This window comes from Carassius auratus, chromosome 23, assembly GCF_003368295.1.
Source record: "Carassius auratus strain Wakin chromosome 23, ASM336829v1, whole genome shotgun sequence".
Classification (NCBI taxonomy): domain Eukaryota; kingdom Metazoa; phylum Chordata; class Actinopteri; order Cypriniformes; family Cyprinidae; genus Carassius; species Carassius auratus.
In genome coordinates, this window is record NC_039265.1 from 19,625,520 (window position 1) to 19,646,841 (window position 21,322).

The window sequence follows — 21,322 nt, forward strand, 5'->3', positions numbered from 1 at the left end:
GACCTGGGATCCCCTTTAAAATTAGATTTGAAAACTACTGGAGCTTATCTAACGAGTGACTTATTACACCATATTATAACCAACATGAAAGACTTAATTTACTCATCCTGGACACTAATGAGAATAAGCTTAAGGCCTGGAGCTAACTTTTAGTTATGGTGAACACAGTATAAAAGTTAAAGACTTTAGTTATATCTTTTTAACACTAACTATGTATCTGTTTGTGTGTCTGCCTTATCTTTTTATTAGTGAGTATACAGTATGTATACTGTATGTATGTATGTATGTATGTATATGTATGTATTTTTATGTTTTTTTCTTACATCCTTTCATCTTGCTTTTAGGCATTATGATAAAGATATTAACATTTTTATATCATGCCTTTTTTCCATTGCAATTTATTCACTTGAGTTTTGCATAAAAATTAGCTTGATCCTCCCCACAGTTCTGCACCATGAATTTCGATTGACATTCACAATCTCTACATGACACACACAAGTAAGTTCAAAGGAGCTCAGGCTATAGAATTTATTAGGGTGTTTCTTGGTTATTTAGAATTTTGCATGTAATTATGCATGCTAATGAGCCAAGCAAATTACACTTTCAGAGTTGATAGCAACTGAAGTGATGAGCAAGATAACCAGACACCAGAATTCATTTTCATTATGCACTTGTATGAATATTAAATTTTTTCATGCCAGAATATTTCCCAAATGATTATCTGCTAATTGCAGTACACCTCACATAAAGCTTTAGTGTTCTCTACTTTGCCCATCTCTATTTGTGTATGTATGTGTGTGTGAGTGCAGTCAACTTAAGGTCTTAATTTTTCTCAATTTGTTTTTCAGCAGCAGATTTCAACGAGTTGTTTGCACAAAAAAAAAAAAAAAAGAAAAAAAAAAAAAATTCTATTTGGAAAAAAGCAGAGAAAACGTATTGTTAAAGGGGTCATATGAAAAAAAGAACATTATTTTGTGTATTTGGTGTATTGCAATGTGTTTATGCAGTTTAAGGTTAAATAAAATCACATTATTTTCCATATAATGTACATTATTGTTGGTCCTCTATTTCCCGCCTTTCTGAAACATGACAATTTTTACAAAAGCTCATCCTTCTAAAACAGCATACGCTGATTGGCCAGCTATCTAGTGCATAGTGATTGGCCGAATGCCTCAAGCGTGTAATGGAAATGTTACAGCCCTTACCAAACTGTGATGCTGTCTCCCACCATGATGAGACAAAACCAATAAAACCCATTACAAATGAGGCATTTGTTGCATCCAGTGGGGACATAATTACTGATTATAATGACATATACTGTCTTTTAATGTGTTGTGTTGTGTATTGTGCTGCGTAAACATAAAACCAAATCTGCATTTGTGATCGGAGAAACAACAAATAACAAGCAGTACTCTACACTGCTCAAAACTCACATTTAAAATTCTTAGTGGCAAATTTTTTACATATGAAAAACATACTTACAGGCTGTGAGTCAGAAGTACCAGACTGTCCTTGCAAAGTTGGAACTGCCCAATTTTATATAAACAGCCTTTGTGCCACAGACGTCCTGTAGGCTACCGTTTCAGGAAACAGTCCTCAATCCACCATAACATGTGCAGCACAGATCTGAATATTTGTGTTGAACTGTTCCGGAACATTGACTACGTTTACATGCTGTTAAAATTCGGGTCGGGTTAAGGTCACTATTTGGGTTTCTGAAACATTCGGGATAACCCGTTTACATGCGTGAGCAGAGAGAGTTACTCCTGTATACATGGAATGTGTAATCAGTCGCCAATATCCCGATGTAAACAGCGACGCACGGTTAGCGTCTGGACGTAATACGCAATATGCGTCATTTCCGATTCTTCTTCCTGTATCCAAAGACTCAAAAGACCAAGATTCCTTGCGAATAGAACATGCGCAGAACACACATTTTGATGGGGATATGCCATTTAGAACGAATCTCTGTGGATTTGAGATTTCAGTCTTTGCAACTTTATAGATCTTTTTTATGCACAAAGAGCTTGTAACACTCCAAAGAGAAAGGACACATTTTAATTCCATCATTTGACCCTTTTAAGCTGGCACATACTGAAAAATGGCAAGTGGCTTTACAGATAAACTGGAAGGTTTAATTTTAGTCTGCTGCAACCCTGCCAAGCCCCACGTGTGTGTGTGTGTATATATATATATATATATATATATATATATATATATATATATATATATATATATATATATATATATATATATATATTGTTGTGAAAGCGAAACTACTTTCTATATGTGTGTGTGTGTGTGTGTGTGTGTGTGTGTGTGTGTGTGCACGCACAATGTACAATGTACAATGTCCAATTACAAGACACCACCCCCCAGCACTGTAGAGAATCAACGACTGGCAGACGATCTGAACGAGTTTTACTGCAGGTTTGAAAGAACACCCATCACCTGCCCTGAACGCCTCCCCACACAACCATTCACACCCTTCACAACTCCTGCAACCAGCCCTGAATGCCTCTCCAAACTACCGTTCACACCATTAACAGCTCCTGCAACCCATCCTGAACACCTCTCCAATCAAGCACTCTCACCATTCTCACCTCCTGCATCCCCCCTCTACCCCACACCTGCAATTCAGATCAGCGAGGATGCGGTGCGCCAGGTCTTCCGGAAGCAGAAAAGGAAAAAAGCACCAGGCCCAGATTGTGTTACACCAGCCTGTCTGAAATCCTGTGCTGACCAGCTGGCCCCCATCTTCACACAGATCTTCAACAGATCGCTGGAGCTGTGCGAAGTCCCTTCATGCCTCAAACGTTCCACCATCATCCCCATCCCTAAGAAACCCAAAATTACAGGACTAAATGACTACAGGCCTGTGGCTCTAACGTCTGTAGTCATGAAGTCATTTGAAAAACTGGTGCTGGCCCACCTGAAGGACATCACTGGGCCCTTGCTGGATCCTCTTCAGTTTGCCTACAGAGCAAACAGGTCTGTGGACGATGCAGTAAACATTGGACTGCATTATGTTCTGCAACACCTAGACAGACCGGGGACTTATGTGAGGATCCTGTTTGTGGACTTCAGCTCGGCCTTCAACACGATCATCCCAAACCTCCTCCTGCCCAAACTAAATCAGCTCTCCGTGCCCACCTCCGTCTGTCAGTGGATCAACAGCTTCCTGACAGACAGGCAGCAGCTAGTGAGGCTGGGAAAATACACATCCAGCACCCGTACAATCAGCACCGGAGCTCCCCAGGGCTGTGTTCTCTCCCCACTGCTCTTCTCCCTGTACACCAACGATTGCACATCTAAGGACCTGTCTGCTTACAGACAGGAGGTAAAAGAGCTGGCTGTCTGGTGCAGTCTCAACAACCTGGAGCTTAACACCCTCAAAACAGTGGAGATGATCGTGGACTTCAGGAGAAACCCCCCTGCACTCCCCCCACTCACCATCATGAACAGCCCTGTGACTGCAGTGGAGTCATTCAGGTTCCTGGGCACCACTATCTCTCAGGACCTGAAGTGGGACATTCACATTGACTCCATTGTGAAAAAGGCCCAGCAGAGGTTGTACTTTCTCCGCCAGCTGAGGAAGTTTAACCTGCCACAGGAGCTGCTGAAACAGTTCTACTCCACCATCATTGAATCCATCCTCTGCACTTCAGTAACTGTCTGGTTCAGCTCAGCTTCTAAATCTGACCTCAGAAGACTAAAGAGGGTAGTCCGGACTGCTGAGCGAATCATCGGTACAACCCTCCCATCTATTCAAGAACTGTACTTATCCAGAGTGAGAAAAAGGGCTGTCAAAATCACTCTGGACCCCTCACATCCAGCACACTCCCTCTTTGAACTGTTGCCATCTGGTCGACGCTACAGAGCACTGAGCACTAGAACGACCAGACACAGGACCAGTTTCTTCCCTCAGGCAATCCATCTTATGAACAGCTTATAATAACGGCGGACACACTACACTTTATATTTATATACACACACACTTTATTTATCTAACACACATACTTAGTATACACTTAAATTTTGCACACAATATATATGTACATACATAACTTCATTTTGTAATATACTTGCCTACAATTGTCATTTGTATATTGTCATTCACTGTCTACATATTTGTATTTTTTATTCTTTTATTATGTGTTTTATGTTCTGTCGCTGTCATTCTGTTGTACTGCGGAGCTTCTGTCACGAAAACAAATTCCTCGTATGTGTACATACCTGGCAATAAAGCTCATTCTGATTCTGATTCTGATTCTGTACCTTTACATCCAGTTCTGCCTTTGTGAAGTGTCTTTTCTTAGTGATAAAGCCTCAGACTACTGCTATATTTTTATATTTCCATTTCAGTGAACATACACAGTATATTTTGAATCCACTTTACATCTGTTTTTCCTCTGAGATAGTAAATATTGCTTGGGCAGATCAATATTTCTTTTATAACTTCACAGAGCGGTGACGGCACATATACACACACAGCACACATCAGCGTCCCCTCCGGGACTGGAAATGGAGTTTTGTGTTCTTCCTCCACTTTAGCACATCAAAAACCTCAGAGGGCTTCTTGGTAAGCAGGAGAGAATGTCCACTGGGGAAACGTCATGGACTTGCATCCCAATAACTTAGGCCTGCATGTTGCAGATGAAGAAATATTCAGCATCTTCTGCTCACCTCACATAGATGAAATCTCCCTTGACAGTATTAGTGAAAATGTATCATGTTTGGATGTCAGACTGAATGGATAGACCTCTCCAATAACAAATCAATATTGTAACTGATAATAGAGTGGTCATCTCCTCTTTTTGCATTCTCTCTAGCCATTCTGTTGGATGTGTGGTTGCAGGTTGCTTGTTACAAGAGAATTGCTCCCTCTATAGGCAACATTAAGCATGAAAAGTGCTGCATAAGTGCTGTCATCCTATATGCTTGTCTCCAAACAGTTAATTTTTTGTTGAATGGAGGTGGCCTATTGTTTTCTGATTGCTTGTTTTGACGAAATATTCAATATACAATACAATCACTGGCACTGGTGAATATGTGGATTAAAATGCTATTCTTCCCATAGAAAGATGGCCTGGTGGGATTGTTGTTTAGCCACAGCAAAACCACACCAGGAATCAGCTTTTCCAAAATAAATTGTATTAAAACCTACTGTTAAGACAGTGAGAAAGTGAGAGTGAACAAAGGATTGAGGGGGAGAGAGAGACCATGGCCAGCTTAAATATTTCTGCAACAGATTAAAAAACAAGCTGCTTTGTATTTTAACAGAAAGGGGCATTGAATATTCTCCTAAAACAGTGGAAATGTCAGCGTGCTTCTGCTCTGCCACTGCCAAAGTGAGAAAAGAGGATTAATGTACACATGTAAGACAATGCAGTCCAGCTTTAACCCCTTGGTCTAGTGTAAAATACAAAGAATTTGGTTCTTCGCCGGGTTCCTTAGGGATTTCAGGCAGACGTCCAAACCAAACTGTGAGGAAGCCATCCCGTGAGTCACTGACGCTTTGGGGCGGTTTTGTTTTAGCTCTCTGCTGCTGTCTGTTCACGTTTTTTTTTTTTTTTTATGCTCAAAATCTTCAAAGTGAAGAGAAAGTTTGGAAAGGGAGTTAAGGACTTCTTACTTGTTTTGAGAGCACCCCTCTGGGTTATTGTCACTGTGCAAGGCACTGGAAACTCTTGGGGCAAGCTCTAGATTTACAGTGGTTCAAAAAAGCATTGTGGGATGAAATTAATTCCGGTCTAATGAGGTAGTAGCAATGCCCTGTAGAACTGTCTACACTAGTCAAGACGGCAATATTTATAGCATATTTATACTCATCATCACATATACAATTGGCATTCTGAAATTCTCTGAATTAACTGCATACATCCTTTAATTAAAACCAAACTAAGTCGATCAAAGTCAAATGGAGCTAATGTTTACATCTAAATTAAAGCAACCAACTGTATCCTTTTTTTTGGGATCCAGAACAAAGTTAACCTACTTCTTGTGTTAAGTCGGCATTGTTGACTCACACTGCAGCTATCCATAATCAGATGGGAAAAACCAGTTACCAAATATAAGACCACATAAAAGCTATAACTTTTATGTCAGGAGATGATTCTAACACTAAGATGAGTACGGTGAAGTGGTTTAACACAGTATAGATTGAGTGTCCAGTGAACTGTGACAGAGTACTCACCCAGATCGTGAAGGGTGGTTCCACTCCTGTCGCTACTGCGTTTGTATCCGATCGGTTAGTGGCGGTAGTCAGGATGTTGGATTTTCAGTTCGGTCGCAAGTGGAGGAATGCAGCTCCCAGCCGCTCAGCACCCCCGCCGTACCTCCTCCGTGGTGATTTCACGCAGGTTCACAAGACTATAAAAAGGGTAATCCAGGCATTGTATTGATGCCCCGAAGAGAGTGCGCTAAGTGCACCTTTTTGGATGCAATTTAAATGTATCAAATAGCCACTAGTTAGCTTTTTCTTGATTGAAGATTTAAAAACTGGATTTAGAAACTTTAAAACCAATTCTTTTAGAATGCAAAGTCCCAGAAATTCAATCTTTGTCCAAGCAAGACGGAATCAATTTGGATCCTCTTAAACAATGTGTGATCTTCCAAAACAAGTAGGATCACATCAGATTACAATCAGACAGATAAATCCATATGAAACTGTTCTCTCCTTTCAACTCATTTGCATTATTCAGCTTCTCTTCCATGCAGAAAATCTGCACCTGCCACCTGTCTCTCTCTCTCTTTCTGGTAGATTTTTAGTTTGTATTTGCCAGATTGCTAGAGCTAGACTTGAGCTGCCCGTGCTGTAGTCATCACTAACTGCCAAACCATAAAACGGTGTGCCTCGTGCTGAGGAGAGCTACTCCAAGTCTTTCAGGAAAGCATCTCTGTCTTTTCAACAAGCTCTGTCCAACTGAGACTAGAGGCCACACCCCTTATCTCTGATTGGCTGAACCGCAGCAGGCAGCAATGTGACAGGGAAGAAGAAAGGGAAAGGGAGAGGATGAGAGAGAGAGAGAGAGAGAGAGAGAGAGAGAGAGAGAGAGAGAGAGAGAGAGAGAGAGAGTTTTAGAGGGGGGAGGGAGGATAGACCAGGCTCTGTGAGCCCTGGAGGGACAGGGTGGCTAATGAAAGCGAAAATGCTTTTCTCCCAATGCTTTAGCCAAATTTGTCTGCTACAAATGTGTTGTGACTCCTGGCAAACTGAATTCATACTGACAAAGTCTCTAGTATCTTAAGGGAGATGTATCTAGTTTTTCATACAATAAAGCCAAAAGTCACTTCTTGTCAGCCTAGTGCCCTGTTAGTTCCAGATATCCTGGGAATACTGAAGAAAATGCTAAAACTTGTACATCTCATACTGATGTGGAAACAGTTTGATGTCAGTGCAACTGAAGAAGACATGACATAATTTTCTACAGGAAATTTTATTTTATCGCGCAGTAACAGTTTAAAGGCTTTTCCAAAGCTTCAGCAGATGTAAAACTTGGGATGTGGAGAGATATAAATGTATAGTATTCCCTGCAAAAGCAGAGTATTGTGTCTCCACAGAACAAAAGCCATGCATTTGAATAGAAGCCTATTTCTGCCCCAGAGTTAAATAATAATAATAATAATAACTGTGAGATAAAAGGTAAAATTGTTACAGTCCAGTACATACATTAAGCACAGTTATATTGTGAGATAAAATCAGTATTTTGAGAATTAATCTAACTTTTCGTGTCATATACAAACGTTATAAAACGATGCATGCTTAAAATTTAGCGTGGCATGAGCATGTTTCACACTGCACACTAGATAGTTACCAGTCCAGTTTATTTTGACCAGTGCTTACATTATGTATGGTTGACAACTAATCGTATCCATGCCAACTGACTGAGCTTTTCCCTGCTTCCAACTGGAACATTTTCTGCATATCATTTGTCTCTGCCTGGACGTGATAAAAAATAAGCATAGGTTTCTGTTTGTGCCTGAAGCATTGCATTTCTATTTGCTTTGTAAACCTTGCCACTCTTGTGCAGCGGCACAACTCTCAGTCTAAAGAAAAGACAGCAAAGTTAAAACTAAAGTGTTGAAGTGTGCTAGTCTATTGACAGTTATAGGGTAAGCATTCAGGGTAAGCAATTTCAGCATTTTAAGCACATTTGGCTATGCTCATCAACATAAACATTCATGAGATTCATTTCATAGGAACAACTGAGGTTAGGTAATTCAGTTTTTGTCACTGGATAATATTGATCTGTGAATTTGTGATATTTATATACAGTTCATAAAATATTTTTGAGAACCATTTAAAGGTTTGGGGTTGTTTTATGTTTTTGAAAGATTTCTCTCATGCTCAGTCAGGCTGCTTTGTAACACAATAGATTAGGGGAACACATATTCACTATTAATGAATATACAGATATGCACTCACCTCCCTACTCCCATCACTCGCCTTCGCCGCTTTGTACTGCCAGTTTGGCAAGCGGATCTGTGTCCAGCGCTTTTTAGCTGCAGGTTAGGACAGCTGCTGTCTGTACTGGATTACCTCGACCCCCCAATTTCCGTCCCCAGTTGCAAAGTCGTGTGTTTATGGTGATTATGTGCTTTTGTGACAATAAAGGGCTACTACTACTAAAAATTGGTTCTCACCAATTTAATAGCATATTCTCACTGGTGCTTAAACGCTATATGCCTACATCCAACGTCATCCACTGGAACGCCACTCTCTTGTGAACATGCATACGACATTTATCGGAAGCTAGAGATTATGGTTTATAAAGTTTTTAAAAAAATTGATATTTTTATTTTTACACAAAAGCATTGCTTCACTTCTTACTTTAATTTAAATGTTGTGATTATTAATCTTGTTATACTCAATATTGACAGCACAATTTTTGTGGAAATTGATTATTTTTTTTTTATTTTTTTTGGGGAAATGAAAGCTTCTACCTTACAATTAGGTGTCATTTATCAGGGACAAGTATGTCAAAAGTGATTTACGTATTGCAGAAATCTGCAGTTTCTTTTAAAAACAAAAAATCTTTCTGAACCCAAACGTATAGTTATATTTATTATATATCTATAGTATTAATAGCTACTTTGCATGATATTAAAACAAATTTCTTACTGAAAATAAAATTTTCAAAAATCTTTTGAATATGCTAATTAACAGAAAGCATTTGACATGTATTTTAAAACTTTACTTGACAGGTCAGTAGAAGATATAAAAAGCCATTTCTGAGTGGCAGTTTCAGGCACCACCATCTGACAATTTGAACAAAGCTGCAATTAAGAGATCGTTGAACGTGACCAGGCCTTCAAAACAACAGTCACAATAATATTCTCTGCTTTTACTCCCTTCTATTTGAAGTGTAATGGTCCATCTCAGCATGCAGGGTTATATTGTCACTTTAATGGACCTGGATTTTTCACACCTTCAATGTCATGGCAGTGAGGCAAAGACAGTTAAGGTGTATAAATATGTAAATATGGGAGGACACCTCACCAGGAGTCAGGTAATGACATTTTCAGCCCTGGTTTGGTTTATTCCCAAGTCGTCCCAAATTAGAAACCTTAATGACGACCAATAGGCCACAGATGGTCAAACTCTGGGGTACATGAGTCTCCCGTTCTCCTTCTGCTTCTTGCAGCATCACTTTTACGTGCCAACAATGCATTACATTGCCAGCTGCTGCATGCTCAAGGGGGTAATCATTACCTTGAGTAGAAGGTCAGTCCATGGCAGCGTTTGCCAGTGAGATCATGGCCCAGGATATGCTTGGAGACTGAAAAACTGGACAATGAGGGTGATTCATCTTTGGGGGTGAGGGGGCAGATACTCCCCATCGCTATTTGTCTTTTGACGTTGACATATAAAAAACACTCAGAGGGGACAATCTCAGTAGAGAAGTTTGGCAAATGACCACAATCAGTCTGGACACAAGAACTCCTGATTTATTTTCTCTCTTTCTGTGTTTCTCTTTTATCATGACCTCTTTGGCTTGAGCATTACTTCAAGGATTCGTGAGATAAATGATGTTGGTTGAAAATTCGCTAGATGAATATGGATTAATCTAATTGTGCTAATGTCATAACTCCAATCTAACAGAAAACCTGAATGAAAGCAATCAGCAGATGTCAGGACCATTGCCTTGACTCATAGGGAATAAATCCAATTTGAAATTTCTTGTTAACCTATGAACAAATATTCATTATTGTTGTTGTTCACAAACATATGAGCCTGAAAATGATATTTTCTTCATAATCATTTTGAATTTAATAATACTAGACTTTAGAATGATCTATTTTATGCTAGCATGCAAAATGTCAGAATTGCCCACACTGTGCATTAGATCTGAAGTCAGAAAGGTCTGTCTGCTTGCAATTCATGACCGTGACTAGACATCTCACATTATTCATATATTTATTTCCCAGTCTTACATTTCCAAGTGTTCTGTGTGCATATCATGACTGACTTAACAGACTGGCACTGTATAAAATGGGTGAGTGGAAGGAAAAATGGACATTTAACCCGCAAAACCCTACAGAATAATGGCCTCATTATATATCTGACTGAATATTAACATAAACAAATTTTTAACTGACCGTTCTTCAAGCTTGCTTGCTAGCTCATTCATTCATTCATGCATTCATTCTCATCATTTATTTTCACATGGAAGTAATGTTGTTGCAAAAACTGTAGTATAAGTGTTTGTGTGTTAAAATGTACAGACAATGGTCTGATATGAAGAAAAAAAATCTGAAGTTGAGTATTTTTGAAAAACCCATATTGTGAATTTAAAGTCACAGTCAAACAGCCAAATGTAATGCCACTCACAAAAAAAAAACAGATTGCATTTTATATAGTAAATAATTAAATTGGATGTAATTACATAACTAAATTCAAATTAAATTAATATAAACTATTTCGACATTTAAAAAAAAAAAAAAATAGATAGATTTTTCACTGCTTAGAACTTGTCAATTCTGGAAAAGCAATTTCAGATCTTTGCCTCCTGAATTTTGCAACCCTTCTTTGGTTTCTTGTGTGTGTGCTGTCTCAGCAAAACCTTGTGCAGAGCTTTGTGTTTTTCTCCAGCTAATTGGTAAAGGGGTAACACCTTGTACGTGAGGGTAGGGGTTAGTCTCTCATTTGTTCAAACATCTGGCCTGTATTAATGCTTACATATTGCTGAAAGGACACCTACCAATAAATACATTACCTGCCTTATAGAGTACGTGACTGTAATAGAATATTGGTTGCACTTTATTGTACAGTACGTGTACTTACATGTACTTATAGTGTACTTACAGTGTATTTATCTAAGAAAGTTCTGGGAATAAAAGGTAACTACATGGGGTAGAGTTCGGTTTGAGGGTAGGTTCAGGGTTAGTACCCAGTTATTACATAGTTATTTAAATTACTATAATAAGTACATAGTATGTACATGAGGAACAGGATTGTAATATAAAGTGCTACCAGAATATATTTTAGAAGAAATTTAGTATAAAGAAGACCTTTCACAGAACATACATGTATAATTTAAAGGCTGTTAGTCTATCTAAAAAATTCTTATTATATAATAATGATTTTCAAATTTGGGAATTATTAAGAGATTCCTAAATCCAACCAAATAGGGGATCTTTAATTTCCCGGCATGTACACGTTTATGAATTCTAATTCTTATTCTAATTGCTTGGCATTAACTCACTTCCAGTTTCTTCTCTTGTAAACATTTTACAGAAATTTGAGAATGTGGGAGAGCATGCATGTACCTCGATAACCTATGAGAAGCTTGTATTGGCATTTTTTAAGAATTCTGCATAAATGTGGAAAAGGTGTGCTGTTATATCAGAGGTGGCATTATGCTGCCAAGTATGTTTTTTTCTTAGAAAAGAAGCTTACTGCATGTCTAAACCCTGCTTCACACCGCTTTAAAAATGCAGGGACATGTTATTAAGCATAAGAACAATATGCTACAGCCTGCTGTTAAGCCTTACAGAAAACATGGAGATATTGTATGTGGATTTCCTTTTCTAAATCTGACAACTGACTTGCATGTGGTTGCCATGGCTATCACAAAGGCCAATGCCGCTTCAAATGGAAACAAATGCATAACACAGAAGCTGCCAATGCATATCATATCATTTCTCATGTCACAAAAAGGCTGTTATCTTTTGAAGGCTTCTTTCATGGTATCCTGTTGTACAGGAAATAGTTTTTTTTTTTTTTTCATGTTCCTCAGCACTGGTCTCCAGTGATATAATGGTATAATGTGGTATCTTCCCTTCAATATGAACATGACTTTTACAGTACCTTTTCTGACACTATCAGAAACCACACCATATGCAGTTTGAGATTGCTTTTCAGTGTGATTGACTGAACAACTAGCATTATAAAAAGTGTCCTGAAAATATCTTGGTTGCCAATTCCTTGTGCAGTTTAGGAATTATTTAAATTTATGAAAGAGCTGCTTGCTCAGATTTAATTTTAATTGGACTGCAAAGGCCATTTCACTGTATGTGTTGTTTTATGTTTATACATAAAGCTGTGTGTTGATAATAGACCTTTTTTTTTTTTGTAATGGTAATTCTGCTTACAGAGGTATTCTATTTATTTGTGTACACATTTGCCTTCTGGCTTTGCCACTGATTCTGATAAAGGGACAATATGTGTGTCAAGTCTGGTTAGATTCCTCAGAACATGCTGAGATGATAGAGCTCCAGTTTTTTGTTTTTATCTTAAATTGGTAACTAGCATAATTTATACATTTAATCTGAACAAACTGAGAGGCTGCATATTTTGCCATTAGATTAACAATAGAAATAATAATAATGCTTGCATAAAAATAATAATGATAATAATAATAATAATAATAATAATAATAATAATAATAATAACTAATTTAATAATATAATCTATCTTTTTATAGTGTAATAAAGAGAGCGACAAAGACAAATCCTCAGCAGACTAATGTGATTATACTATTTTGACAGTTCACTATGCCCAAGTCATTATATCGCCTTTGGATGTGTAAACCACAAGCAGTAATAGCTTAGGGAGTTCTGCAGAAAGAACCCTAAAAGAGAACAGGATATCACAGCAACAGGACCACGAGTGTGTCGATACCCTTCTCTCCCCCCACCGCCCTCAAAGTTCAATTATTGAGCAGGTCAAAGCTGAAATGAGTACTGTGCCCTTTCATCACAAAAGTGCTTCACACTTTGCTAAAGCCTTGCTTCAGTGCTGGAATAAGCTCAAGATTACACAAGGAGATCATTCTTTGGGACAGACTGCACTGCTTCTTTCTTTCCACCATTTCTTTCTCTTTTTTCCCCTGAGCTTGCAGCTGCTGTTTGCTTGGAAAGATGCACTTGGCTTCTCGACTTATTTCCACACTGGTCACTGAACTAACTGGGAGTCTTCTAGTAACCCTCATATCTTGCATTTATTTTCAGTGTAAAAAAGTAAATTAAAATAAATAAATAAAATAAGATAAAACAAAATAAAAGTAAGAAATCTTGATAGTTTATGATAAAAAAAAAACTACAGAGAAAAGTATCAGTTTCAGCTAGTTATACATACAGTATCTTCTGAATGTTTGCTGCTACAGTATATATATATATATATATATATATATATATATATATATATATATATATATATATACTGTATATTCTGTACATACTGTATATATATATATATATATATATATATATATATATATATATATATATATATGTATATATATATATATATATATATATATATATATATATGTATATATATATATATATATATATATATATATATAGCAGCAAACATTCAGAAGTTCAGTAGAATTACATGTTATTGATTATTTTTTTTCAATTAAAATCTCTATATAAAAATGAAAACACACACACACACACACACGTAGCCCTAAACCTAACCCTCACATGAAACTTTGTGCATTTTTACTTTCTCAAAGTGTCATACCCATGTCATTATACAGAGTTGTGTCCTGATATGTCACAAAAACAAGAGCACACACTCACACACGTTTAGTTATCTGAATGAGAACATTCCATAGGGTTAATGATTTTTATACTGTGCAAACTCTATATTCTATTGCCCAACACCAACAGAAAGAGAAAACGTTCTGTAATTTTACAATATTTTTTTTTTTATAAAAAATAAATCGTTAGTTACTTTATTTTTTAGACCAGATTTAGAAATGAGGACGTCCCCAAAGGGAGGTCTTTGCTGATTTTGTCAGGTTTAGCTCACACACACACACTTAAAACAGCTTAAGTTGAAGGTTTATGGTGGGCTAAGCTGGTTTAACATGATCTGACCAGCTAAAAATATATAAAAACCTCTCTAAAATCAGCCAATGCCAAACAAGTATATTACATATTTTTACATATTTTAGCTATTTAATTAATAAATCTTTGTAATGCATGTTAATTTGTTTTGTTTATCAGATTATATATATATATATATATATATATATATATATATATATATATATAATATATATATATATATATATATATATATATATATATATATATATATATATATCATCAACAAAAGTTTTCTGCCATGAATATTATTAGTTACACATTTAGAACATGAAGTTCTAAAACAGAACAAAAGAAGAAAAAGAGTGTGTAGGCCACTTTACGACAGTTACATTCATGATATAAGCACATTTAAATTTATAAAGTAGAACTTATGGAAAACCATGGTAAGTTTTAAACAATTTACAGGACTACTACATTTAGCTCTTGCTAATGGTTACCCACTGCAACAAGAAAAATCATTTTAAATGGCTTGAGGTGGAGAAGCCCAATAACGGGCTCCGATGCTGCGCTGTTCCGCCTCTCTCGCTGTCATCACTAAGCCGAGTCGTGTTATGATGACAACAAGAATATTCAGCCGCGGGAAGGAAAATATCTGAGTCTTTAACCCTGCCTTTTTTGTTTATTTCCACGCAATAGCTCGATTAGCTTATTGCCAGCGCATTCCCGGTCCTCTTCTTCCTCCAGCTCCCAGTTTGCCGCCTACCGACTGCTGCAACCTGACAACAGCTGCAGTCACCGGCAAGATGCTACTACCACACTCCGGTCTGCTTATCGGCGTTCTCTGGATTGTCATCTTCAGTCCTGCTGATGTGAAATGTCTGAACGGCGAAGAAGATCAGTCTCAAGACATGGAGTGCAAAATGAAAAGCGTTACGGTATCCGCTTTGCCGTTTTTGCGAGAGAACGACATAAGTATCATGCACAGCCCGTCGGCCTCCGAGCCCAAGCTGCTATTCTCAGTCAGGAACGATTTTCCGGGCGAGATAGTCGTCGTTGACGATTTGGAAAATACCGAGCTTCCGTACTTCGTATTGGGTGAGTGTTGTTATTTATCATCAGTTTAGCTTCATATTAAATAAAATTGTATGCTTGATTGTGACAGCTATTGTGATTATTAATATAAACACCAATGGCAGGCCTTGTCCAGAAACTCATTTAGGTGAGTTCTTGTTTTATTTTATTTTTTTTTGGGGGGGGGGGGGGGGGGGTTCTCGGAACAATAGTCATAAGCTGCAGATGTGTGTTATTTACGCTACAGGAAGCATGATGCTCGTTTGGCAGGGTAGTACAGACAGATGTTTTTATGATGAATATGTGACATATACAGATGTGATTCCATTGACACAAAGTGGTCACTGGGTTACAGTCTTGTGAGAACTTATGTGAACTTTCTGCCACAGCTTCACCTGTTTTGAACTCAAGAATAGACCGAGCAAACAACCACAACAAAATAAACGTGTGCTTTGATTTAATTCCCTGAAAGATAACCAGACAACCAGAGCTCCAAGTATTTTATTTTAATTTGTTTAAATATATTTTCAAAAGCTGAATACTGTGAAAATTTGTCACAAGCAGCTAGTTTGTATGAGGTGGCCCACTGGCTGCTGTCCGTGGTGCTGAACACAACATGCATGTTTCACACTCCCAAAAAAGAAGCAGATTAGGAGTGGACAGTTGTATAAGTCATGGCCAGCCAATCAGATATGGCCAGCCAATCAGATATATGTTGTGAAGCATTTGTTTCTGTCATAGAAGATGTGTTGGGGTTGACTGTTTATTTTCACACTGCTGTAGCATTGTCAAAGATGTCATTTTGTTTCTAACTTTAGGCATGTCTGGCAAGAGATGTTAAACAGGAAGGTAACATGGTGAAAAAGCAAATCTTTTTAGAGTCTTCTCTTAATTGTGACCTTAAAGGTGATGTAAGCTTTTTATTTTAGCTTTTTTTTTTTCTTGAGAAAAACACAAACACTGCCTGTACAAATATACATAAAAATAAGAATATACATATATTTATTGTACTTCATATATGATTACTTCATGGTTTAATTTATGCTTAAATATAATAGCAGATTTTTAAAAACTTAAACCTGGGAACAGAATGGTTTGATCCGCATATGTACATAATTGAATGCATGAAGACCTGCATATTTATAACTTGAATCCTTAGAGTCTAAAAATAATGTGAGCATGCAGAGCTAACCAGGATTTCAGTTTGTTAACAATGTTCAGATGTGACTGCATTTTTCATAGCACAATGTTCTTAGTAATCAGGATTTTAATACGCATATAATTCAAATAAGCTCAGCACTTTGGAATACATAAAACACTCATAAAAAGCATGTGCGTGCTCTGCAGAAACCGGCTGGCCTTTAAAAAGGCCAAAAAAGAATTGTGTAATTCAGTTCAATTCAATTCAAGTTTATTTGTATAGCCCTTTTTACAATACAAATCTTTACAAAGCAACTTTACAGAAAATTACGTTTCTACAATATTTAGTAGTAGCTTATAAGTGGTGACTGTCAGTTTGTGCACGTAAGACAGGATTTTTCAGAAAAATTAATACAAGACATTAATTAACAGTCAGCCAGACAATGAACATTATTAACAGCAATTATTTTATGATGCAGTCACACTTGTAGCAATAATTGTTAGTTCTGTTTGTTGATTCAGGGTTAGCATCATCTGGGGTCCTCTGAGGGTCAGCATCATCTCTTCTCAGGTGTTCTGGATCCAGACTGGAGCTTGTGTAAATCCTAGTTACCACGGGATATAAATCCTGTGGCAAAACATACAAACAAATACATAAGTTTAAGTGTATTTAAACTGTTTTTTTTTTTTTTTTTTTTTTTACTTTATTGGAACTTTTTGTTGTGATTATATTGGATTTAATGTTTAATACCAGTTTCAATTTCTCTTTCATCTTTTCAGTTATATATTGGCCAAAGTCAACATTCACATTCTAACATATTGAGCCCAGGATACATAGAAATAGAAATGAATAAGACATATTCAGAGAAATAAGCTATTTTCAGTATGATCAAAACTTTCTAGGGTGATTTGTTTCTGATCAGTGGAAACCTTTTTGCAAACTATAATAGATTCCTTCTGCCGTCCCTTTAGCTTTAATAATTAACATTAGACTCAGTGCTTTTTAATTTCTTTCAGACACACTGCACCTTACCTTACTTCATAAATCTCATTCTTGCTAGATCATCTCCTCTGTTCCTTTAGCCTCTGCCTCCCACTATTGCTCTTTGTTTGCATAAGATTGATTGGAATGATCATGGGGAGTAATTTCAAGTTAGTGTTATAAATGTTGCCTAAGGTGTTTGCACGTCCCTCCCTTCACTCTGTGATCTTGTTTCCTGATTATATATGGAGTCTTAACATAGCCGCCACTGGTCTTTGAGCAAGCTATTTTTAATTGGATACATTAGGGTAATTGGTACAGTCTACAAATGCATTCACAAACACACACACACTCTTACTCGCACACACACATTTACTTGAGGTAGATATATGAGAACACACAAAAGACTTATATTGCTTTTAATTAATTCCAGGGGCAGACGATAGGTGTGCGAGTGTGGACGATGCCCACCCAAAAGGGAGAATCTCTAAAATGAAAGTTTTAGTTTTAGATTGTCTTTAATTTTTGGCTTTCAAACATTTCTTTATTTGATTATTTGCTAAGTGTCAAAGATAGAACAGGCTTTGTTGAGAGTTGAGAGATCAATGAGTGTAGACAGTCCATAGGTTTGTTTTAAAACCTGCAGACATACTGTAATTTGAATACCTATCTTGATAGAAATGTTTGTTTGTTAATTTTCTTTAGCTGGCTTCTGTTTAGCTGTAGTATTGCGAACTAGGGCATAATGGATTAAAAATGAATTCATGGCTGCAGCTGATTTGTGATAAACCACAAACTTTTCAACTGTAATGTATATAGTTATATTATAATTTTTTAAGGTTTTGATACACACACACACACACACACACACACACACACACACACACACACACACACACACACACACACACACACACACACACACACAAATCTAATAGGAGATTATAACTGATTAAGTTGTCTGGCCACTTTTATATGTTTTTTTTATAGAGTGCACAGAAATAAAGCAAATACAATAAGATGTAATGATCCATGTTTCAACTCTCTCTCTCTCTGAGTGAAATCCAGGATTTAGAGGTGAGCTTTACTGTGTGTTTGTCAGAAAGGTTCTGAGAGACAGCACAGGGAGATGGTGGCAATGAACGGTTTCCATGGTAACAGGAGCTGGTGCTTGAAGGATGCCTTGAAGAGTGGTGACATTATGCTTCCTCTTCTGGAGGAACAGCAGTTCTACCCAACTACATCTGGATATAATCAAATGCAAATTCTCTTTTAGTTTACAGTCGCAAGCGCTGACTTTGAGTCTCATCTCTATTGCAGTCAATATATGTACATTTTTGTTTCTAACAAACAGCTCCCATGTCTTTGCACAGTGCAATTATAGTTGTCATAGGATATGCATTTGTTTTGACTGAATCTTAACAAATTGGAAAAATGTAATTACTTGGAATTCCTTGTTGTGTATTTGACAATAAGTGATTGATTTAACAAATTCAAATACAGAAATTCAAGTAGAAACATCTTAAATCAAGCAAATGGATGAGGTCGAGTTTTGCTTTCCAGCAAAGTTCTTGATATACTGTATCCGATTCTAAATGTCTTTTAGCCTTTGAGTCCATTCAGTTTGCCTCAGCGACACAAACTACAGGCTCAGATTATGTGGAACAACACATACTGTGGATTTTAAGAGAAACTCGCTCACAATGACTTTTAATTACATCCCTTTAAATAATAATATCCAGGAGATATGGTGATGAATTTTGATCTGTCACTTAGTGTTTTTTTTTTTGCCATGTTGAATTTTCCAAAGGGTGACAGTGTTTAGCGTGTCTTTGTATAAGAAAGCAAAGCAAACCTTGAGGTATTCCCAGAGGAACTGATATTTATGCACGCTCGCGTGTTGTCGGCGGGGCCATGCACAGGACAAGCAAACAGAGGGAGCTTGACTTCTGCAAACTTTATTTGAAGGAAAGTGCAGTTGCATTAACAGGCTGCTGGCAAAATTGATGAGACACCATGTGTTGCTACCTGTAGAGAGTTATTTGTACAAAGAAAAAATAGACGTGCTTTTAAGCTTTAAAACTTTTTCAGCAATGTAATAACAGATGTTGAGAGGTTTAACTGGTCCTCAGGACTCTTGTTACTTTTGTTTTGATTCATTTTATTTACTGTTTATGGCTGTGACATTTACTTATATATAACTTTTATTGTTCATAATGACTTGTTTAGTACCTGAGGCTAAAATTATTATCATTCTGCACAGGTTTCACTTTAAATTAAATAGTTTTAGCAGGTATATAGATGCACCCTTTCAGCAGTAATGTGCAGCGTAGCTTGAGGGTAGCTAATGATTTGACACCCTCAAGCAATTCAAACACTTGCATTCATACTAGCTTGCATATTAAGCACATAGTCAATTAAATTGCTCACACTTGTAGTTGTAATTTCTGAAAGATTCTACTTTCTAGCATGATGTTTTATAGTATTAATGTATAAGACATATAGACAACGCTGCGACATCACACAGTGAGCATGCATGAGCTGCACCACAGCTCAGACACATTTGACATTATTGTATGAAAAAGTACACTTCTAAAGCTTTTTCCAAGGAGATTTTCATTGTGAGTCTTTCATTTTGTTCAATAAAATGAGGTGTCTAGGTGAATCTTGATGGACTGTTTTAAGTTCAATGTCAAAGCCCTTGTGTTTCTAAAATCTCTAGCAGATCCAACATAACTTATGTTAGCCAACTAGAAGTTTAAAAAAGCCTGTCTGAAAAGGCTAACAAATTAATTCCCTGTCTTGTCAGGATCAGGAGTTTGTTCGATCTGTTTACAATCCTCTGTTTTTATTTGTTTCCTTGAGTCCTGAAAAGGTTTAAAGGGTTTTTAAATCAAATGCAGTATATTTTCTTTAATCTATACCTATTGGGAGACCATTGTTTATTTGAGAGTGATATTAAATTGTTGTGGGAAATTAGCCGGTGAGAAAAATCATTTGTGAATGATTTATGCATAAAGCATGGTATATATGGGTGTATGATGGTTAATATTATGAATGAGTATAGAGTTTAATTCTTTTGACTGTATTGTTGTTGGCTAAATTTGTTTTGTGTGAAGTCATGTTTAGAGTGATTAGTTTTCATCTGGCGAATTTGAACACTTTGGAATTCAGGTCATTTCTCTACATGTGAATGTCAGTATTTTACAAAAGCTCAGATTTATGTTCACTATGATGTATTTGGGGGATCAGTTCAATCAGTTGAATGATTGACTCAGTCAAGTCCTAATTACCTTGTGCTGTATTATATATTTTTGAGCTAAATTAATTAACTGCAGAAAATAGAAATTTGTTTTGTGTTCCACAGAAGAAACATTCAAGGCTGAATAAATTATGATAGAATTTTAATTTCCGGGAGGACTTTTCATTTTCAGCGAAATACATTTTTTTTTTTTTAATTACACAAGTTTAGTCTCGTTTTTGACCCTTTTTGAGTAAACTACATTATGAAATTAAACCCAATGAGTGTGTTTTAGTGTATTTTTATGTACACTATCATTCAAAAGTTTGTGGGTTGATAAGATTTGTAAAATGTTTTTGAGATAAGGTTTTTATGTTCACAGAGAATGCAATTATTTAATAATAATAAATAACAGTAATATTGGGAATTTTATTATAATTTAAAAAAAAACTGTTTTCTATCAAAATATTATAAAAAGTTATTTATTATTTACTGTGATGGTAAAGGTGATTTTTTTTTGCAGCCATTACTCCGTTCTTCAGTGTCACATTATCCTACAGAAATCATTCTTATATGCTTATTTTACATTTAAGTAACAGTTT

The 21,322-nt window shown here is 36.6% G+C and overlaps 1 protein-coding gene across 1 annotated transcript in view; it reads left to right on the top strand.

The window, feature by feature from the left end:
• Positions 1-14,781: 14,781 nt before the first annotated feature.
• The window catches only part of LOC113040900 (astrotactin-1-like), a 109,086-nt gene continuing 102,545 nt past the window's right edge, over positions 14,782-21,322 (top strand). Inside the window, exon 1 of the mRNA XM_026199094.1 lies at positions 14,782-15,381. Within this exon, the coding sequence (XP_026054879.1) occupies positions 15,090-15,381 (292 nt within the window). The 5' untranslated portion in view covers positions 14,782-15,089. The remainder of the gene's footprint in view (positions 15,382-21,322) is intronic.